This window comes from Diceros bicornis, chromosome X (assembly GCF_020826845.1).
Source record: "Diceros bicornis minor isolate mBicDic1 chromosome X, mDicBic1.mat.cur, whole genome shotgun sequence".
Classification (NCBI taxonomy): Eukaryota; Metazoa; Chordata; class Mammalia; order Perissodactyla; family Rhinocerotidae; genus Diceros; species Diceros bicornis.
This window is the reverse complement of record NC_080781.1, coordinates 113,509,620-113,532,961: the sequence shown is the minus strand read 5'-3', so window position 1 is coordinate 113,532,961 and position 23,342 is coordinate 113,509,620. Positions and strand designations below refer to the sequence as shown.

At 36.2% G+C, this 23,342-nt stretch overlaps 1 protein-coding gene across 8 annotated transcripts in view; it reads left to right on the top strand.

Moving 5' to 3' along the window:
• Positions 1-23,342, top strand: part of THOC2 (THO complex subunit 2) — a 109,764-nt gene that overhangs the window by 83,116 nt on the left and 3,306 nt on the right. For 3 of the 8 annotated variants that reach the window (XM_058536634.1, XM_058536633.1, XM_058536635.1), the window contains exons 23-38: positions 2,795-3,070; positions 4,113-4,254; positions 4,709-4,866; positions 5,783-5,911; positions 6,270-6,401; positions 6,490-6,674; positions 7,175-7,353; positions 7,599-7,701; positions 8,382-8,812; positions 9,020-9,078; positions 10,488-10,619; positions 15,601-15,738; positions 16,084-16,153; positions 16,236-16,393; positions 17,914-17,990; positions 18,448-18,493. In XM_058536634.1, the coding sequence (XP_058392617.1) occupies positions 2,795-3,070; positions 4,113-4,254; positions 4,709-4,866; positions 5,783-5,911; positions 6,270-6,401; positions 6,490-6,674; positions 7,175-7,353; positions 7,599-7,701; positions 8,382-8,812; positions 9,020-9,078; positions 10,488-10,619; positions 15,601-15,738; positions 16,084-16,153; positions 16,236-16,393; positions 17,914-17,990; positions 18,448-18,475 (2,397 nt within the window). In that variant the 3' untranslated portion in view covers positions 18,476-18,493. Of the gene's footprint in view, positions 1-2,794; positions 3,071-4,112; positions 4,255-4,708; positions 4,867-5,782; positions 5,912-6,269; positions 6,402-6,489; positions 6,675-7,174; positions 7,354-7,598; positions 7,702-8,381; positions 8,813-9,019; positions 9,079-10,487; positions 10,620-15,600; positions 15,739-16,083; positions 16,154-16,235; positions 16,394-17,913; positions 18,297-18,447; positions 18,494-23,342 lie in introns of those variants that run through there. The other 5 variants (XM_058536641.1, XM_058536640.1, XM_058536636.1 and 2 more) reach the window with 5 other exon arrangements.

The window sequence follows — 23,342 nt, the reverse complement described above, 5'->3', positions numbered from 1 at the left end:
GTTGCCTGAGGTTGGCTGAACTTTTCCAGGTCAGAAAATGGAGCAGGTCATTCATATCAATAGCTACCTTTTCTGTAGCCTGTGTAAAATATTGTGTCTTTGTCATTTAAGAGATACAAAAATCTAAACAAAGAAATGTCATTTCCCTCTCAGGGTTGAGGAGGAAAACAGAGAATTATACAGAGGTGTCTATACAGCCAAGTTAGGGATAAGTCTGTTACCTATAGGCCACATGCCACCCTCTGGAAAAGGAGTTCCTTGGCAACCTTGGTTGCACTGGATGGGCATCCAAGCTTCTCTGGGGATCCTTGCTTTTGCTTCTCGAGTGAAAGCCTCTCTTGAAGAGCCCTCAGTGAGAGAGTATGAGTATTGGACAACTGTTAGGTCCCTTCCATAAGTTGACTACCAGCAGGCTCACAGGGGAACAATTCAGCCAACCAAACACTGCTCAGATTATTGGGCCAACAAGGGCTTTTATTTATTTATTTATTTATTTGTTTGTTTGTTTGTTTGTGAGGAAGATCAGCCCTGAGCTAACATGCATGCTAATCCTCCTCTCTTTGCTGAGGAAGACCAGCTCTGAGCTAACATCTATTGCCAATCCTCCTCCTTGATTTTTTTTTTTTTTTTCCCCCCGCAAAGCCCCAGTAGATATTGTATGTCATAGTTTCACATCCTTCTAGTTGCTGTATGTGGGACGCTGCCTCAGCATGGCTGGAGAAGCGGTGCATCGGTGCGCACCTGGGATCTGAACCCGGGCCGCCAGTAGCGGAGCGCGTGCACTTAACCGCTAAGCCACGGGGCCGGCCCCAACAAGAGCTTTTTGAACAGTAATTAGAAATACAGCAATAACTGGATATCAGTTCTATTTCATAGATCTGGTTCCCCAGGTGACTTGAGATGTACAGCTGTTAGGCCTCTCCATTTGACTAAAGATGTGAGCTTGGAGAGGGAGTTAAACTGACTTTAGACAAGGAAATATTCATCCTAGATAAATGTGAAGTATAGCCATCTTTTCTGATCAAGCCTATTTCTTTTAAACTAGATAGGGACTGTGGGGGTGCCTAGCAATATAAGTCACAGATTCAGAACCAGGTGATTGGGGAGCCTGAGGCTATCTTATAACCCTCCCATGCCTATAACCTAATTTTCATTTTAGTTGTTGAGACCCACCTTGCAACACGTGCCTGAAAGAAAGGCTTTCCCCTCAGTTCATATCCTAGATCTTGCCCAAATCAGGTAGCTAAGCTATCTTATGCAGGTAGTTTCAGCACTCTTTTATCCTGTGTTTTGTTAGAACCTTAGCAGATGTAATTCTACTCACACAGATTCATATCAGTTACCGGCACTAGGACCCGTCCTCAAAATTTTAAAACTCTTTCTTATTCCAACTGCTATTCTCTCAGGTCTCTGATGTAATTGGGACCTCTCCCTCATAAGTAATGTTCTTTGTAGCTTTGTCACCTGTGCGGTCTAAATAGTTATCAACATGCTCTCTAAAATGAGGATAACAGGAGATAAATCTTCCCACTTCTAGAGTAATTTTGTAAGATTCTCAGAGCCTGCTTGAGATACCCTCTGGAACAGAGAGTATTTGGTATGCCTTCAGTCCACTGAGTCTGGGGTGTAGATGCACTCAGCAGGGAAGGCAGCTGGACTGTAAGGAGCCAAGACTCTTTTCCCTATCATGATGCAGAACTGGAAGTAGAACCTTTGACCTCTGACTTTCTAGTTCTGGGTTCCATTTAGCACAAACTGAATGATTTAAGTGCTTTTCTAACATAAAGAAGAAGCTAGTTTTGGATCTCCTCTTAGGTTCATCTTCAGAAATGATGCCTAACCCAAAGAAAATTTTCTGGGTGAGAGCTCTTTCATCCTAAAAAGACTGAAGGACATGAGGCAATAGCAACAACTCCACTTTGTATTATTTTCTTTTTTACATTTGGCATACATCTGTGAACTAACATGTAGTCCCTCCATTGTACTAACAGATTCTTTTTCTCATATCATTAAGAGAATGGACTTCCTCTGACTTTCCCCAAATTAGGATAAACCAATAAGGCCAGAAAAGCTGCAATGTCAGTTCCCACGCTTTAAATTTCAATATACCATAGCCATTCATAGAAAATTTATTTAGCTTAGCAGTAGGATGACCAGTTGGTCCTGGTTTGCCTGAGACTTACTCAGTTTTAGCACTGAAGTCTTGCATCGTGGGAATCCCCTCAATCACTGGCAGACCTGGACAGTTGGTCACCCTACTTAGCAGTCTTATAATTTCCTCATAACTTTTTTTAGTGTTGATCCAACTTCTTAATCGACACATTGTAATAACTAATAGGGGCTATGTGTAGTGATAAGATATTCTGTCCTAGTTGGCTGTTACTAGTTCCATTCTGCCTTTTTACTAGTGTTAAGACTCTCTACTTGGTTCCCTTGAATATCTCAAAGGCAGGAGTGGGAACTCTACATGTTCAATCCTTGACACAGCAGTAAGGGAGAGTAGGGGGTGGGGAGCGGATGGGGATCACACATACCCTATTCACTTACTCAACAGGTCAGATTAAATAAGAATCTTCTGAAAAGCTCCTAGTGAGGACTAGGAGGACAGGACTAAAGATTGGAACAGCTTCTAGGGATGATTTATCTTAAATGTTGTTGGTAAGAAATTAGAATTCCTGCAACAGTTTTGATTGATCATCTTCTGATTCTTGGAAAGGGAACATGGGCTTTTATATTATGAAAGTCAATGCTATAAATTGTGTTGTATGTGTGTGTTTTTACTCTTTATCTCCAGTCAAAGTATGATGAACTTAAAAAATCAGAAAAGGGAAGTAAACAGCAACATAAAGTTCATAAGTACATTACATCATGTGAAATGGTGATGGCTCCTGTCCATGAAGCGGTGGTCTCCTTACATGTTTCCAAAGTCTGGGATGACATCAGCCCTCAATTCTATGCCACATTCTGGTCATTGACAATGTATGACCTTGCAGTTCCACACACCAGCTATGAACGGGAAGTCAATAAACTTAAAGTCCAGATGAAAGCAATTGATGACAATCAGGAAATGGTAGGTTTTTGTTCTAGTAGCTCAAGTGCAATAACTTTGTGGTATCAATTCAACATTATCCATACTTTGAAATTGTATTAGCTTGGGTTCCTTAAAGCTGTGATCTTGTTGCTGTATAATCTTTTCCTAAGTGGGTTTAATGGTGACCTCTCAATGGGTGGGTCAGGGGCTTGGTGAGTGTGTGGAGGTAATGATCAATCAAAAGGTATTTGAGTTTGCTTTTCTAGTAAAGGCTATGTTAGCAACTTAAAATGATCTGTGACTCTAATTGCAAGAGCAACAGGAGTTCTCAAAAGGAGAACTCTTTAGAAGAATACTTTATTGAAGAGGTGAGTCTTGAGCTGAGTAGGCCTTGAAGATAAATTAAGTTTGGAAATTCAGAGGCAAATTGGCTACTCCAGAGCCCCAGCAAAGGTGTGAAGTAGTCTCAGGTTTTAGGAGACCACTTTTACTGTAGTGAATGGGCTTAGTGGTAAATTTGGTTAGGATGGGGCCAGATTATGTAGAGCAGTGCAAGTTAGAAAAGAAAACTTGATAAAATTGAGAGCTATTTTAAATTCCTGAGCAGGGAAGTGATAATGGTAAAACTGGTATTTTAGAAAGATTACTCATGACAGCAGTATGAGGGATGCATTTGATAGGGGAAGGGACTAGGCTAGGGGCCAGCTAGGTGGCTTTTTGGGTAATTCATTGTGAAGTACTGAGAGCGTAGACTATGGTGGAGGTAGTGGGAACGCACAAGACTTGTAAGCAGTTGGGATACTGGAATGAAGGAGAAGGAAGAGTCGAAGATGACTCTGTGCCTCAGACTAAAAGTACCAGTGTTGGGAAGGTAGCCAGTTTCGATGATGTACGAAGACTGGATGACTTCGTCTTGGATTTGTTGAATGGAGGTGAAAGCACGTCCAAGTGGACTCCTAAACATCCTTGTTGAAGTAATTAATATGAAATATCAGCATTTATCTCTTTTTGAATTTTTTAACCAAAAGAAAGGGAGGTAATGTGCCCGTAGTTAGAAAAGTATCTAACTTATACTTTGTAGCCTCCAAATAAAAAGAAAAAAGAGAAGGAGCGCTGTACTGCCCTTCAGGACAAGCTTCTTGAAGAAGAAAAGAAACAGATGGAACATGTACAGCGAGTTCTGCAGAGACTGAAACTGGAAAAGGACAACTGGCTTTTAGCAAGTGAGTTGTTAGAATTGTTACATTCCTGCTACTGCTAAATTACAAAAGCAAATCTTTATGACTTTGGAGATGTTGAAGTGTATTATGTTTGTATTTCAACTCAGTGTTCACTCCCATTCTTTGGTTATTCATTAACGCAGAGTCGACTTCACATGTTCACTGAAGGAACTGATTTAGTGTGCTGGTGAAATTAATTAACTTATAATTACAATACTGGCAGCTTATTCAACTTTTCTGTATAAAATCATATTTCTGGGGAAATTATAGATAGAAAAATGTCCACAGAGTGAAAATGAAAGTCTTGTCCCAGGCATGACCTTTTGGTTACAAACTATAAATAGTTTGTGGTTTTATAGCATTCTCTACACTAAAGTTAATATGTTGTCATGTTTGGTGGCCTTGAGGCACTTGAGGAAGAAGTTTACCACTTAATATATTCTTCCCTTATTTTTAGAATCTACCAAAAATGAGACCATCACAAAATTTCTACAGCTGTGTATATTTCCTCGATGTATTTTTTCAGCAATTGATGCTGTTTACTGTGCTCGTTTTGTTGAATTGGTACATCAACAGAAAACTCCAAATTTTTCCACACTTCTTTGCTATGATCGAGTAAGTTCTTTTTATTGCAACCTTTAAAATAAAGTCTCACACAAAGATAGCTAAACATTATAATCTATAGAGGTATTATTGTGTGTGTGGTTAAAAGCATGAACTCAAGAGCCAAGTGACTGAACTTGAATCCTAGCTCTGCTACTTTCTAGCTATATGATCTTTGGCAAGTTTTTTTAACCTCTCTGTGCCTCAGTTTTCTTATCTGTAAAAGGGGATAATAGTACCTGCTTGATAAGATTGTTGTGAGGATTAAATGAGTCACTACACACAAAAGCACTTTGAATAGTGCCTGATACAAAATAAGCACCCCTAGTTAACCTGTTAACTCAACATTTGGGTTTATATGTTTGTCATAATAGGTGGAACTCTCTTCTCCATTCTTAACCTTCACCCCCTCAAAAAACAACAGTAAAGCTTACATTTTTGCACATAAGTAAAAGCAAGGATGCTTTCCAGTATGGTCACGTTCACAGATTTTTGCATCTGGCTTTTTTCTTAATAATTAATTACTGCATTTTGTGGTTTAAAAAAGTAATGTATGTTACAGCATGTAAGCTGCCTATTTCTGGTTTCTATCAGCCTCGCCTCTGCTTACTGTCCCCCTAACTCCAGTAATATCTGTGGCTAAATCTTTGTTCAAGAAGATATGATGTAATAATATGATAGTTTTTTCCTTCTGTCATTTTAAATCAGCTTTCTTTATAAAAGTTTGTTGTTGTTGCTTCATGAATGTGCTATTTCTTCACAAAAGCCAAAATTTTTTCTCTGGAATTGTGAATATAAAAGGGGAAGATACATTTTGATGAAACTTACCTGTTTAGTTTATTATGGTTTGCTTTAACATGATCTTTTAATATTCTAAACTAATTTTGACCTTGATTTGTTTTTATTTTTCAAATGTTGTTTCCTGTAGGTTTTCTCTGACATAATTTACACGGTTGCAAGCTGTACTGAAAATGAAGCTAGTCGATATGGGAGATTTCTCTGCTGCATGTTGGAGACTGTGACCAGGTGGCACAGTGATAGAGCCACATATGAAAAGGTGTGGCTAATAAATACCCTTATATTTTACCCATGTACATAATGACCACTTCCAGTAATTTCTAGGTTGTTCAGGTTTAAAAGGGAAGCTGAGTTTAAGATTCAGTTGTAAAACAATGTTTAAAATTTAAGCAAAATCCATTCATTATTAAAAAGTGCTATTTTTTTATCCTGTCTCAAACTGACATTCCAAATTAATATCATTGAATAAGCCGAACCTTTCTGTGAAAACTACCTACTATTCAAATACACATCATGTTTTCACATAGAATCATTAATCTAGTCTATTTAAGTTTCAGCTTCTGCTATTTTGGGGGACAGAATTTTTCTTTAAAAGTGACAGCCTTTTTTTTCCTTAGGAATGTGGAAATTATCCAGGATTCCTTACTATATTACGGGCAACTGGATTTGATGGTGGAAATAAAGCTGATCAATTAGACTATGAAAATTTTCGACATGTTGTACATAAATGGCATTATAAACTAACCAAGGTAAAAAAAAAATTGTATTTCTCAAAGGTAGTTTTTTCTTTTCATACTTATCTTTTTAAAATAATGGATCTTAAAATGTTTGTTGTAGGCATCGGTACATTGCCTTGAAACAGGCGAATATACTCACATCAGGAATATCTTGATTGTGCTAACAAAAATACTTCCTTGGTACCCAAAAGTTTTGAATCTGGGTCAGGCTTTGGAGAGAAGAGTGCATAAAATCTGCCAAGAAGAAAAAGAGAAGAGGCCAGATCTATATGCATTGGCTATGGGGTAACACAATTATACTTTAATGTGATTTATGAGACTAGATGACAGAAGGATTCTGAAGACTTTAAAATGTTTTACAGTGTTGAAGTTTATCTTCTGCCTTACTTCAGGAGATTATGCGATCATGTTCCCACAGGCTGGTGAGAGTTGTCACTTCTGATTATGAGCTTCCGGTCTATACTGGATGATAGTTTCAAAAGTCATATATAATATGTCTTGGTTTGGAGGAAATATAATTTTATCATCAGTTGGGTTATCAGATCTTCAATAGTGAAAAAAAGGGGCATCTTAGTTTAAGGATTAATTTACTTTGAAATTTTTATTTTTAAGCAAGCATCTAGGGCTCTCTAGAAAGATCTTCAAGAACTTACTGAAAATTAATATTTTTTATTCTCTGGAAGCAAGTAGCAGAGTGAATAACTTGCTAATTTTATTCTTTTAAACCCCATGTTTGTGCTTTTTGATTTGTATTTGTATATTTAAACACTTTGTGCGACTTTCAGCTACTCTGGGCAGTTGAAAAGTAGAAAGTCATACATGATACCTGAAAATGAGTTTCATCACAAAGACCCCTCTCCGAGGAATGCAGTTGCCAGTGTACAAAATGGGCCAGGTGGTTGTTCTTCTTCATCGTCAATAGGAAGTGCATCAAAATCAGATGAAAGCAGTGCTGAGGAGACTGGTATGCTTATTTGTAGAAATTTATAAGTAATACAATTTGTTTCAACAAACTGAAATGTTTTGTATCATATGACAATTAAAATGCTGGCTTACTATTACTTTTTTATTCCCTAGGTAGCAGTATGTAACTGTCAAGAAGTAATCAACCCTTTGTTTCTTTCTAATTAATCTCTAATAATTTTGCTGTGAAATCGTAGTTTATTTACATTTAGGGGCTTGTCAAATAAAACCTTACCTTTATTTCAGATAAATCAAGGGAGAGACCTCAGTGTGGTGTGAAAGCTGTGAATAAAGCTTCTAGTGCCACACCGAAAGGGAATTCAAGCAATGGAAATAGTGGCTCTAACAGGTAGGAACACTGTGCTATATATCAAAATTCTGAATTCTTATATGGTTATCCTCATTAGACATGAATGAAAGAAGGTGGCAGTTGAAAACTATGAAAATCATTTATGTTGGACTTTGAAATTTTGTATGTGCCCGTATTTTGATGATGTGCTTACCATCCTCATTATGTTTTGTGTTTTGTGTAATGCTGAGACTGACTTGGTCTCCCCTGCTGGGATATGCAGGGGAATGTAGGTGGTGAAGTTAAAAAATACATTTTGGGATTGAGTGTTTGCTGTGAACAACCTGGGTAAGGATAATTAACATTAGAGAAGCCTATACTGATGTAGACCAGTGATCCATCTAGCCCAAGTAGTCCAGTTCCTGATAGTAGCACCCTTGGTTGGCTTGGGGAATAATTTTTGGTTGTTACCTTGTAATCCTCAAAAGTTATGAATGTATACCCAAAAAAAGGGCCTGACATCACTGTAATCATTCTTTTTAATCTGCTATTCATGAATTTGTTTATTATTTACTGGATAAAGAAGTACTTCCTTTTTACTTGTCTTAAAGTTGTCCTTTAGTTTTCCAAGGGATACTCTTAGTTCTAGAATTTTTGTAGTTAGTAAGAAACCCTTTATGATTTAAAATATGGAATATTATTTTATGACTGTCTTAAAATCTCATGTTTTTATTCTTAAGCAGCAAAACTGTTAAAGAAAATGACAAAGAAAAAGGGAAAGAGAAAGAAAAAGAGAAAAAAGAAAAGACTCCAGCTACTACTCCAGAGGCCAGGGTACTTGGTAAAGATGGTAAAGAAAAACCGAAGGAAGAACGGCCAAATAAAGATGAAAAAGCAAGAGAGACGAAGGAGAGAACACCTAAGTCTGACAAAGAGAAAGAAAAATTCAAGAAAGAAGAAAAAGCTAAAGATGAGAAATTCAAGACCACTGTCCCCAATGTAGAATCAAAATCGACTCAAGAAAAGGAAAGAGAGAAGGAGCCATCCAGAGAAAGAGATATAGCAAAGGAAATGAAATCAAAGGAAAATGTTAAAGGAGGAGAAAAAACACCAGTTTCTGGGTCCTTGAAGTCACCTGTTCCCCGATCAGATATTGCAGAGCCTGAAAGGGGCAAGTTTGCCTTTCTTCATATTTGTTTACCTCTGGTTGTTGTAATGTATAGTTGGTTCTTGTCTCCTTGTTTTGGCAAGTTGTCTAGGGACTTTACTGGGGGGAGCTAATACTTGATGACCTTAAAAGTTGGTCATTTTTTTTTTTGAAGTGTTTGGAAAAATTGGAAATATACCTTATAGTGACTATTTCTTTTTGTCCCAACAGAACAAAAACGCCGCAAAATTGATACTCACCCTTCTCCATCACATTCCTCAACAGTAAAGGTTAGTATAGCCTGAGGAAGGCAGCATCCGTGTTAGGCTCACCTGTTTGGAATACGTGTTCTGACTTCCTTCAAGTCTTGTGCCAAGTATTCACTGGAGCCACTGGAGGTTTTATGTTGCATTAGAAAATGAATTTTTTACATATTGGTGGACTGATATTTTTTTCCTATTGAGTATTTTTATTATGAAAATATTAAAACTTCAAGGACCTAGCACTAATTTTGTAGTGTTTCAAAGTGCAAGAGAAATTTTACCCAGAAGTGCCTCACTGCTTTAAGCAGTCTTTTTTGGAGTGCAATGGTAGCTACAAGCAAATGAATCTTTTCAGCAGAATGAAGCCTATTTTTCAGCATAAATATTGAAGAATATATAGCACTGAAGACTTCCTGGATGATACAGGATAAACAAGATACCTCTGAATTCATCAAGCTTCTTGATGAGCATCATACCGATGTGTGCCTTCTAAGAAGGAGTCTTGAAAGGAGTTCCATTTTAAAGTCTCCTTGGTGATCAATTCTCCTGTAGTTGTGTATATTCAGTGAGCATGCAGCTTCTGTTGTATCTTCCCTTGGAGGTTTGTTTATACCCATTGAGTTCCCAACAAGTTGAACCTTGCGTTACGATAAAAGCAGATGTGGCATCCAATCCTACCACCCAGCAAAGAGAAACCCCAGGCATTCAACTGCAGCACAAAATCGTGGGTGTAGCCTTCTTGAAGACTCAGGGTAGCCATTCCTTGCTCCATATTTAATTTTAATTCTAAAGTCATCTAATTTCATGGAATCTTTGAATTTGCAGTACGTTGAACTTTTAAAACTGTAAGTTAACTAATTCTTCATCAAGAGCACTGTGGTGGAATACCGTAATTGATATCTTTTTTCTTTCTTTTTTTGGTTTTTGTTTTAAGTGCTTCTTTTTGTGGGAGGTATGAGATTCACCATCAGAGGCACTTTGTAAAACAGTGGTTTCTCTTTTATAGAATACATTTTGTTTTCTTGTTAATATAATGCCACGAGTTTTCCAGCTAGGATAAAAAAATGTGTATCTTTATGGTAGAGTCACAAAGTAAAATTTGAAACCTCCCAATTTAAGAAAAACTATGAAAACGTAAGACAATGTTGTTCTTCCACAGTGACCTCCACTATTTTAAACTTTTTGTGGAGAAAAAAATGTTTTGCTTTCTTAAGCCTCTTAACATTACCTATAGCTTAAGTACAGTGTTGTGAAAAATGTGGCATTCATATTTATTTTTAAATTCTGAGCAGAGAAAGATTTTTATTTGTTACATCGAGTACATATAATTTAGTTTTTTTAAACATTACAATTCCATTACATAATTTTGCTTTTATTTTTTATTGTTGATATTCATATAATAATGACATCACAAGATTTATCCTCACAAGAAGTAGCTGGTTTATTTCCAGGTTACAGCCATACTTCCCAAAGTTCCTCTGGGTTCTGAGAACTATGCCAGCTCACCTGTCATCTCCATTCATTTTCTACAGGACAGTCTCATCGAACTCAAGGAGTCTTCAGCAAAGGTTTGAGTCTTTTAAAATCATCATGCCTAAGTAAAACAAAAAGATTCTTCATTTATTTAGTAGATACCCTCGCCCTAGTAAATTTAGTAAGCTAGTAAAATAACCTTTAAAAATACCTATCACAAACTGAAACAATGGCTCCTTTTAATGAGATTGTTGTAAAATGTGTGTAATGTAGCAACATTTCTAGAATCTCTCCTTACTTGCTGTGTTATGCATTGTCCTTTTATGCTTCAAAATCTGGAAATAAGTTTAAGGTTTGGGAAAGGGGTTATTGATTTGTTTTGGGGGGTAGGCATATTTAATTTCTCAAAACAAATCTATCAGGCTGTTTTCTGACTTTTTTAGACAACCCAAAAGACCAAAAAATAACTTTGATGCATTTACATAACTGTTCTTATAACTGAGCCCATCTCAATCCGTGAAATTCTTTATATCGCCTCTGCCAAGCTGCCTTTTTGGTAGTTGTAGCATAATGTCAAGAAATATGGTTGATGTAAACTAATCATTCTCCTGGAGGGGAATACTTGATGGTTGTGTTTACATGTCAGTATTAATTCTTGCCTATTACTCTACTTTCTTGAGTATTCTGCTGCTAAAAATAATGTGGAGTTTGTGTATCTTATTACAGAGTTCATTTCATTATTGTAGTTGAATTGTCCATTGTTCATGTTATTTTGTCTTTATTATTATAAAATTTGTACGCTCCTTCACTTTGATTTTCTACTTTGCCTCCTCTTATATCTGCTAAATATGATTCCATACTGGTGGACCAATACAAAATGAGAATTTGAAACAAAGCCAGTTGACATTACTAACTGCTTTTAGACCTGTAGCTTTATAATGAAGTGTCTGGGGATATTGGGCAAATAAGCACTATTTTTTTTTAACAGTTTAGACTGGCCAATGTGCCTGTGTCCTGAAATTGTAGCATTGTTTTTAGAAAATACTGTATTAATCAAAAGAGTATCAGCTGTACTGTGAATGCTTTCTTTTAAAGTAAAACATTTTATTGGCTAAATTAAACATGTATTCCAATTTAGTAGGTTTTCATAACCAGTTTGGGATTGTGTATGTCATTCTTAACCATCAGTGGCTTGTGTGGGCTATTTTATATTCATTGGTTAAAAATGTTGCCTTGTGACTATTTATTTCCTGAAACATACTTTGAAGCAGATCAAAACCTGCTGTTATAGTTAAGTGGATTTTCTAATCAATGATGAAGATTATGATTCCTTACATTTGTGAGAGCCTTTTGAAAAGAAAACATATGTGAGATAAGCATATGTTATCTCATTTCATGCTCATAACAGTGCTGTGCGGTAGATAGGGCAGGTGGTAGTGTCTTTTTGATAAGAGACTAAAAAAGTTCTTGATCCTTTCCCAGTGGCATATAACTTGTTAGTAACAAAACTTAGACTAAAATTAAGGTTCCTCAAGTATTCTGACCACAATGAAAAAATATTGCAAAAAAAATTATGGTTCCTTGATTTTTAGCACCTATTTCAACAGTAGTTGAAAGGGTTCCTAACTCCTTTAGTGTGTCTGTCTTGTTTTTTTTTTTTTTTTTTTTGGTGAGGAAGGTTAGCCCTGGGCTAACATCGATGCCCATCTTCCTCTACTTTATATGTGGGACGCCTGCCACAGCATGGCTTGATAGGTGGTGCGTTGGTCTGTGCCCGGGATCCGAACCTGCAAACCGCAGGCCACCAAAGCGGAGCACGTGAACTTAACCACTACGCCACTGGGCCGGCCCCTGTCTTGTTCTTTAAATTACAGTGGTTCAAGTCATTCTGCTTACCCCCGTTTTTTTAAAAAAAGATGGTGATTTTGTGGGCATTTAAGATTCAATAGATTTATTCCACATTCAACCAGAAAATTTTGAAAATGGCCTATAAATACACTTCTAAAAATTATGTGACTCGTGCCACTTTTCAGATCCTTAGTGCTTAGTATGGTACCTGACAATCTGATTAGGTTTTCAATAAATATTTGAAATGAACTCTTATGTCTTGGACTTTGGTAAAGCATCCAAAGTTTACTGGTCTGCATAGTAGTTGCTGTTGCATTTTTATGTGTCTAGCCAAGTTTAATAACATATGAATGTCTTAGAAAAAAATTTTACTGGACTTGTGTGATCTCTAAAATTAATGACTTAAACTCTGTTTCTGGAGTAGCTTTTACTTTTTTAGAGGATTTGAAAGATGTGTCTTATTTTTTCATGTTATCTTGTCATGTGTACGTATAAAATTGTTTCCCTGCTTTAGTTTAACCTTTTAGTTACACTTTGTCCTTGGGATCCTCTTATTAAATTAGTTACTATTTTCACTTTCTAATCCATGCTAAAAGTAATACATGGACTTGGCTTTTCAAGTGGAATTAGTTAAAAGGAGAAAAATCTAGTTAAGTATCCAAATCTTTTGTCAGTTCACCTTCTACCCCCAATTTCCAATTACATAGTTCTAGTTTTGGTCAGTTGTGTTTTCACCTAGTAATCCTAGCAGCTATATTTGATGAAGAAAGTGTGAAAAGTATGCTCCTTTAACCAATCTCCTCTGTAATTTAGGAGGGCAGCGATAACTGCCTCAAAACAGAATTCAGCTTTTAATTCTGTCCACCATCTTAAAACAAAGATTTACAACCAAACCTAAGCCTAAAAGTGAAGCCATCTTTATATATTGTAGCCTTAATAAAGTCAGTTTGGCAGTATTCTCTTAAACAAATTTTGAAAAGCAGTCAAATTGTTTTTGGACCTAGTGATCCTAATGTCAACAATAAAAGCAAATGAAAAACAAAATCCAATAACACTACACGCAGATCAATTTAACGAATTATTAATTTTATTTGGCAAACGTGTATTGAGTACTCACTGTGTATACAAGGCACTAGGAAGTGTGTAAAAATAGAAAAGACACATTAGCCCCCCTACCATACTGGAAACTATGTTATGGACAAAAATAAATGACATAAAATTAATAGGAAATACCTGTCACAAAAACCGTTAAGATAAAGTAATACAAGAGGTCACCAGAAAGTAAGTTTCAGAGTTGCGGAATGGTTGAACTGCTGATGGCTTTTGAGCTGTCTTTGAAGGCTAAATAGGATTTTAAGAGATTAACATAAAAGCGAACAACCATTCTGGTGAAGAGAACAGCTGGGGAAGATAGGGTGTTAGGGAGGCAGTGGTGGCCACAGTGTAGAGTACATTGGGTTGCTCCATAGTAGGATATAATTGTGCAAAGATTGTGAGGAGCTTAGAATACCTAAGCTAAGGAGTATGCATTTTATTCTGTAGGCAATGAGAGACTATGTTTTTGTGGAAAAGAGTATTGCAATCAGAACTATTATTAGAAGGGTAGAAAGAAGGAACAGAATTGGGCATATTTCTAAGAATTTCTAGGTTTCCCAATTTCTTGCAATACAGAATTTATGTTGGGCACAGTTAAAAACTTCATTCTCATGGAGGGGGTGTGTGTGTGTGTGTGCATCCGTGTGCTTATGTGTAATCACAAACTTTTGGGGGGCTTTTATTGGGAGAATTAAGCAATACTTTCCTTAGAGGAATAAATCTTGGAGTATTACAATAATATATTATTTCCTTTGTCTTATCAATTTCGTAAGTAATATTAGCTTAAGACATGAATAAGCCTTATTAATTTAGAAAATCTTCAAGTGTCATTTAGGGCATTATATCTAGCAAGAGTACCTTTTGGACAAGCACTTTTATGACTGTTTCTCATTCTCTTGCTCTTTGTTATTAATAAACATTTTGTCTATTTCAGTTGATCAACTTTTAAACATTGAAATTTTAAAGAATCTACTTCTGCATTGCTATGGCATTATTTCTGAGCCAACTGAATTGAAAATATTTGGTGGTGTTAAAAAATAAGTTTCTTTAATTCTCAAACTAATGGTCATCTTTTTTCATATATTCCTTTGAATACCAAAGGGGGATTTCTTCGTGTAAAAATATTTGACTTTTGACTCACTATTCTTTTCATTTCTAAGGTATATCTAGAATTGTGTAGTTATGTAATGATTTATATTCAGTATTCTGCTACCTGATACTTTTAATGTCTTAAACATAAGCTTTGTAGCACAGTTACAAATGCCGTAAAGTTAGAGATCTGATTACTTCCTTAATATTTTCTTTTATAATGGATTTCCATATTTACAACTTGCATAAATAAGGTTATCTCTTAATTATTTAGAGTTAGCACATCCTTGATCTTTGGCTGTTTTATTTCCTGTGGGCCTTTTGGCAGAGAAAGAACAGGCAGAGGAGAACATCAGTTCATCATTTTTCAGTCTTTGAGTTGTTTCATCATCTCAGCTGACTGTCTGGTTTTCTGAGCTATTTAGAACCAGTAAGACAAATTTCACAGTGAGTTATGATTATTTGATAGAAATTGGAGTGCTTTCAGAAGTAGGTAATATGCAGCTTTTACATTTGTAATAATAATTTAGGATAATCTATGCATGGTGTATGCTGAGGCAGAGAAGACCTTATTAGTAAAGTCATGGCTAGGTTTTATTTTATATTTTTGCTCACTGTCATCAATTGCTTATCAGTGGATGAAGAAACTATTTAAAAATTTCATGATTATGTAGAGGTTTGTATTTTTTTGCAGTAGAGAAAATCCAGTCACTATTTTTCACATATGGACTCTTGTAATGGTGGTTATACGTATTCACAATAGAGCTATAAAAAGGAATTGTGGCTTGTGAATTTACTGATGAGTCTCAGTTGAGGCAGGAATCAACTGATTGAGTTTAAATGATAATTTTTATAAGGCTAGGAATCGAAGTCTTTGGATAATTTGTGCCATGCTCTTTTATTTTACCTCTCATAATCCAGACAGCTGACCAGTTTTGACTTTGGGTCTAACTACCAATTGTCTTTCATTAAATAAACAATCAAGCAAATGATGCCAATACTGGAAAACTAATAATCTTTAGTAATATTGCCTTAATTTAACAGCTCTACCTTAATCATACTCCTCTACCACTGTCCAAGAGTAAGGAGAGAGAAATGGACAAGAAAGATTTGGACAAGTCGAGGGAAAGATCCAGAGAAAGAGAGAAAAAAGATGAGAAGGACAGGAAAGAGCGAAAAAGGGTTTGTAATTTTTTTAAAACTAATTTGGAAAGCTCATTACTGTGTACAGTAGTGTGTTTGTTGCCTTTTATAAAGTACTAGTTTGTTGCATGGCAGTCTGTTATGTAGTGTTTTAACTGGTATTTTCACCCTAAAGTGTCTTTGAATCTTCTACAGTAATAAGGATCTTCAGCCTAATAATCTCTACCAGCTCTGCTTACCTTTTCATGTCATTTTACCAACTATGTGAAACTACTGCAGATATTCTCCAGTGCTAGTTAGCTGTGCCCTTCTTGTATAAAAGTAATACTTGAAAACAAAAAACATAAACTCTTGATCATTGTAGTTCACAATTCTTGGTTCTAGGATCACTCAAACAGTGACCGTGAAGTGCCACCGGACTTAACCAAGAGGCGAAAAGAGGAAAATGGAACAAGTAGGTAGACTTATTAATACTTTCCAAGCAATCGTCAAACTGAATTGGAAAAGGATTTTATAATTCTCTTTTATAATTTTAGTGGGGGTTTCAAAACACAAAAGTGAAAGTCCATGTGAGTCTCCTTATCCAAATGAGAAAGACAAGGAAAAAAATAAATCAAAATCTTCAGGCAAGGAAAAAGGCGGTGATTCGTTTAAATCTGAAAAGATGGATAAAATCTCCTCCGGTGGCAAAAAGGTAAATTAGGAAAACAAAAGAACAATATGCTTTTTTCTTAGAAAAATCAACCCTTTGAAAATTTAGCAAATATTTGTAGTCAAATAGTCTTTTGTTAATTATTTGGGGGTGGGAAAAGTGAGGCATTGGGAGAGGGCAGGTTACCTGGGGAATTCGAGCCAGTTCACTCCCAGAGTATTGGGAGGGTAGAATTAGTTTACACCTGAAATTCCTTTCCTCTCCATTCCACTCCCGCCCACTGCTCAGTTCATTGAGTTTCAGCCTCTCATTTTGTGTTTTCTTTTTTCCCCACCAACGATGCTTTTAGTTTCTCTTCATTCATGAGATTAAAATAGAGTCACATGTATTCTCCCTGATCATTACACTGTCATAAAGTCTTTATTAATTGTTAATTTTAACAATCATCATCTCTATCTAGTTCCAAAACATTTTCATTACCCCAAAGGGCAACCCCATACCCGTTAAGCAGTCATTCCCCATTTCCCATTTCTCCCTCCCTTTAGCCCCTGGCAAACACTAATCTACTTTCTGTCTCTATGGATTTACCAATTTTGGACATTTCGTATAAGTGGAATCATATAATAATGTGGCCTTTTGTGTCTGACTTCTTTCACTTAGCATAATGTTTTTGAGATTCTTCCATGGTGTAGTGACATGTGTCAGTACTTCATTTCTTTTTATGGCTGAATAATATTCCATTGTATGAATATACCGTATTTGTTTATATGTTCATTAGTTGATGGACTTTTGTGTTGTTTTCCACCTTTTGGCTATTGTGAATAGTGCTGCTATGAATATTTGTGTGCTGCTATGAAGTATTTGTTTGAATACCTGTTTTCAGTTCTTTTGTGTGTATACCCAGGAGTGGAATTTCTGGGTTATATTGTAATGCTATGTTTAACTTTTTGAGGAACTGCCAAACGGTTTTCCACCGTGGCTGCACAGTTTACATTTCTACCAGCAATGTATGAGGGTGCCAATTTCTCTACATCCTTGCCAACACTTGTTGTTTTCTGTTTTTTTCTTTTGTTTTGTTTATAATAGTCATCCTAGTGGGTGTGAAGTGGTACCTCATTGTGGTTTTGATTTTGCATTTCCTTAATGACAAATGATATTGAGCATCTTTTCATGTGCTTGTTGGCCATTTGTATATCTTCTTTGGAGAAATCTATTCAGATGCTTTGGCCATTTTTTAGTTGGATTGTTTGTCTTTTTGTTGCTCAGTTGTAAGGATTCTTTATATAGTCTGGATACTAGACCCTTATGAGATATATGATTTGCAAATATTTTCTCCCATTCTGTATGTTGTCTTTTCACTTTCTTGATAGTGTTCTTTGATGCATGAAAGTTTTTACTTTTGATGAAGTCGGTTTTTTTTTCTTTTGTTGCTTGTTCTTTTGGTATCATATTACCTAAGTTTTTTAAGAGAAATTTATGACTGGTGGGTGATGAAAAGGGATTTTGAGCTGATTTTTATATTTGGTTTTCCCTTCCCCAACTAATTCCATCATTTCTTACAGGAGTCCAGGCATGATAAAGAAAAGATAGAAAAGAAAGAGAAACGGGACAGTTCAGGAGGAAAGGAAGAGAAGAAACAATATCCTTTTCATCTTATTGATAATCAGTGTAATGGAAAGCTTTGATACTGGTCATGTTTAGAATTGTACTCATATAGTATGTGGTCTAAGTGCTTATTCATTTTTAAATGGTCTCTCCAGTTAATCCTCTCAAATGTACAAAATATGGAAGTGGGAGACTTGATTTTTTTTTTTTACACTTCCATGGTGACTGAGGTGGTTTTATGCCACCAAAGGATTTAGAATCCCTCTGGCTGTATTACCACCTAGAGGAAGAAAGAGAACAGAGAGTCCCTTGGGATGGGGGCATGGGGGAATAGAAGGGCAAGATGATGCTGCCAATGAGCAGAGTTGGTAGAGTTTGAGGCTACCAGGCTGGTCAGAGCCAATTAGGCCTGCAAGCTGAGAGATTGTACTAAAAGGTGAGACCCCATTCTTTTTTTTCCTGAAGTTGTTTTTCCTTAATTTGTCATCTACTCATAAGTCCTCGGACAAGCATAGATAATGAAGACTTTCAATCAAGGTGAGTATTGTCTCCCCTCCTTTTCATTTAAAGATATAAAAGTAAAATGGGGTCTGATAATGTTGAAGAAACTAGGTCCATTTGGTAAGTTACAGTTTAGAATTTTTCACCTAAATATAATGACCGGGTCTTTGGGTATAGATGCAAAACAAGATTCACAGTTATTTTTAAGCTGTTTTTGTTTTAAGCTTGCTTATTAGGCGCACTCTTTTTTTTTTTTTAGCACAAAGATGTATTTAAGAACATGTGGCATTCTCTTCACCACTCATTCCCATCTTCTCTGGATAATTAATTACCCTTTTTAGATACCTATAGCCTTGTAGGTGGTGATGGTATCTGCATTTTACAGGTGAAGAAACTGAGACTCGGAGAGGTTAAGTTAAAGAGGGTGACAGAGATATTAGCTGACAGAGCCAATACTCAAACATAGGTCTTCTTGCCCTTTAGTATTCTCTGTTTGTCTTTTTGCCTTTTTGTGCAGACATGTTATCCAGAGATATTTGTTTTAGGTTTTTGTGCCTCTTTTTCTGCCACTGCCCATGTTTTGTGAAGCCAAAAAATATGGTGTATGCTTTTAGTTCTGGAATTTAAGATATGCAACTTTGTTTTCAAGGTAGTTATACCTTATGTGAGATTTAAAAAGTGTTTTAACCATCCTAAATAAATTGTATGTGGACAATAGTCCACTCTGACTTAGTGGACAGAGTGTTCAGAACCTAATATAGTCTTTTTTGAGCACTCATATCATCATCTGAATAGTTATTGTTTAGTGATACTTTAGGATTATTGAAGTATATAGGAGGATTTGCCCTCTACATTTAATGATTCAAGATGACTGTATTTGAAGTTGTTGACTCTTTTTTATAGCCCATTTTCTTGCTTCCATATTAGCTGTCACTTAATGATATCAAGTATACTTGCTGTCTGTACCCTTCTGATATTATTTGCTGCTTCTAATCTTTTATGAAACTAGATAGATAACCAAGGCTGTTTACAGTTGTTTAAATTAAGAGTGAGAAATATCTGAGAGCTTGTTCTGTGTAAGGGTATGAGCTTTAGGGTATGGATTTTGTCATATTTATTTTGGCTGCAAAGCAGAGATCTGAGGTTGCCAGATAGGTAACTTCCTGACAAGTGGTATGCTTTTTCCGCTTTGTTATTCTGTGCTTGCTATCTAAGTAGTAGAGTAAGGTAAATGAGAAAGCATTTAGAATTTAGTAATTTTTTTTTACATTAGAAAGATTATAAAAGAAATATTATTGTCCATTCTTCAGTTCTAGCCATCTCCTGCCCCCAACAACTAGCTGTCTTCCCTTGTGAACTATAAACTATTAATCTTTCTTCTTTTTTTAGTTCTTCACCTTAACCCTCTTTTAGTTTGGCATTTTGCTTTTTACTTCTTGCTTTCACATGGTCTCCTTATTAAAGAAAGCAAAAACAACTTACCTCTTATATCTTCATTAGGAGTGGGCCAACCATCAACACTGACAACTTTCACTGTGATTTTATACATCTCTCTTTACTTAGTACCTAAATAGTATTCTTTGGTATGTGAAGGTTATGTTACAGATTTTTTGAGTTCTTATTCACACAGGCCATGGATTTGTACTTTACCTCTCTGTTTAATCTCTCAGGACCAAAGGCATGAAAAGACTGGCCTGGGAGTTAGATGTTAAGCTGGTGGTTTTGTGGCAAAGCTTCTCAATTCAGATATCCTTTTAAGATACATTTAATTTGATGTTCATCCTGTTCAATTTCTTGTTGACAACTATGTACTATACTTTTCTTCTTGGGTAGACTCCATTTTATGAGGCTCTGGTTGATTTTTCCTTTTTCTTGCTGTTCTGGCTGGCTCCTTCTTTTGGATACCTTCTAGGGTTGCTCAAGTCTTTCTGTTCTTCCTTTTCCTTCTGATTGGCACCATTTACCTTTAGGCTACTTCAAATCTGCTGTGCCCTGCTCCCATTTTTATTTACTTTACATTCTACAGAAAGGAGAGCTGCTACATATGTCACATTTCCCTGGTTCAAAGATCTCATTAATTGTAGATTCATTGTTGGTTTCTAGAACTGTTTTTTGAGAAGGGTGGATAGGGAAATGACATTGATTTGCAAGTATAACCCTGATTTCAGAAACATTAAAATAATCACTTTAGAGTTAAGAAAATGCAATATATAAATGTGACCCAGATTAAATTCCTTCCAAAGTCTTCTGTCTTCTTTTCCTATACATCACTTTTAGTTGCAAAATCCTTTCTGCTTGTTCTATCTTCTGTTGCCTGTTATTGTTCAAGTCTTTGTCCAAATTCATCTTGTCTCTCCTTGATTTAGCCTCTTGAACTCTACTAGCTGCTTTGCCTTTAACCTTTTCCCTTAGTTTAATCTTTAAAAATTCCTGCCTATTAAAATTTTCCTCTTAAAACCATCCCTTAGCTTCTCAATTTTAGTTTGATATATGTGGTCCTCAATTCATGAATATTGAGCTCAGCTAACTTTTGAAAGTCCTTTGGTGAACCAGATGCTGTGCTAAACTGAGACGTGCTCCCACACTTTTGAGAAGTTCAATCTTTTTGGACTTTGATTTTTCATTCTTGATTTCAAAGAGCATTAGCAGTTAGCTCTATTCTATCCATATGTATTTGCAGTATACTACATTCCTATTCTAATCCTCCACTCCAGTGAGGCCTAATATATTTTGCAGGTCTGTCTCTCACCTCCAGTCTCATACATGTAACTTAACTCTTTTATCCTTTAAAACCAAGGTTGCATATTCTCAGCCCTTGGGCACAATGTGGCTTGTTAGATGTACCTTCTTGGCCTCACACAATATTTAACATTTTTTTAATTGGTTGCCTTTAAAAATCAGAAGAGTTGACAAAATCCAAATTTCAGTTTCTCTTGAAGAATTGGAACATCTGGCAACGTTGTGTGCTGATTTTTGCATGGCAACAATCAGCTAGACCTGCCTAGGTGCTGCCCCGCTTATATAGAGAGTGGATCTTATAGTTTACCTCAGTCAGTCCTACCCAACTCACTTCATTTGTTTCCATTATGTACTGTAAACAATTGATTTTGTAATTCCTGTTCTGAGTCTTTTTTCTTGAGTCCATATTTGGAAACTGACCTCCTAAGTGCTCAAAGATTGCTTATTTTAGGAATGTGTTGCCATGGGAGGCATAGTCCTAGATACTGGTAATATGTGTTGGAGTAGGGAGTGTTCAGTTAAGTTTCTTTCTCATTAGTTTCCCATTGCTTACATGTGTACAGTTCACCTTGCCTACAGAGTCCCAGTAGTCACTGATTCCTATGCATATATGAGTATGTTACATATCCGTCTCCTTAGATTGTGATCTTGTTGAAGGCAGTAACTTCATCTCTTTTTCCTAATCAAACAACCAAGTATTTTTCTTTGTTACCTGCTGTGTTTCAGATACTTTGTTAACTTTACATGGAGAGCTTTGTACAGAAGTATTAAGTATATCTCTTTGGGACTGATGAGAAACCGCATTGACTTTTTTGCCCTCAAAAGAAGGTTCAGTTTATTTACAGCATTTGGTAGTATACTTACTGTTTAAGAAGAAGTTGCTTTGTGTGCTGCAACATAATTTTTGAGGGCAGGTTTTTAATGCTTTCATTTGGTTCTGAACGTAGTAATCATTAAATGTGTATGAAAGTTTTGTTAGGAGATTGAAATGATAGACACAAAATATTTTTCTCTTCATTATCATCCTTTATACTCTTTAGAAGTACTGGGTGTGAGTTCTGTGCACTGATATTCATAGGCACCAAACAGTTGGAGAGAACAGGAGGACTTTTCTGTTTTCTTGCTTCCACTTGAGGTAGACCAAATATTCACTAAGGTGCTGTGCTGTTTTTTTATTTGGACACAGGCATGAGCACTTACAAAAGGCTCCCATGCTACATTTACCCCTGAGTGTCACTATCCCCTACACACACATTTATCCTGAGAGACTCTCCTGGGTAGGCTAAGATTCAGTTCAACAGAATCCCAGTTTTACCTCCGTGTTACGTTTTATCCACATGGAACATCTCAGGAATTGTGTTGGCTGTGATAAGAATTCCTAGGTAACGGAATAAGGGTAAATGAAGGAGTAAAGTGGAATTAGGATGGCTGTCCCTATGTCTTTCTCCTGTAACTTTTCTTCATAAATGTTCGTTTGACTTTTTAACTGTCAACTTCATCCATATATGCCTTTCTTGTGGGAGTGGTGTGTGTGTGAGCTGGGATCATAAAGTTCTGATCGCTCAGACACTGGTAGGGAGCTAGATTCTGGGATGCCTGCTTTGAGGTGAAGACACTGAACCAAAAATAATCTAAGTCCGTGGGCCTGTATTTTATAATTTCTCTGAAGAAATTTTCTTGCCATCGAGAAGCCTCTTTTATGAGGAATATATGAACTATTGAAACATTTCTTAGGACCTTTTTAGTGAATTTGATCATAAAATTAGAAAGTGTGTATGTGTTTTTAATAAAGGCATATCTCTGATAAGAAGGCTGATTTTATATTTGCCTCTCTTCTCTACTTTGATCACCAGTCTAGCTGCTCTTTTCTCCAGACCACCCTACTTTTCAAACTTGCTTCTTGCTGTCACAGCTCTCTATAAAATAACATCATTTAAAATCAGCTGCCTCAACTCTGAGAAGGTGCTCTTTGAGGGCATTTCAGCATAGTTTTCTGATGCCCTGACAAAGGAGGAGAGCATGGTGGGACATAGGGAAATGACAACCTTACTAATACAGCAGGGCCTATTTCTGGCCAAAAAAAAGAAAAAAGAAAAAAAATCCCCGGATGTCCAGATAATCCCCAATAGAAAGTGATGTTTACAAA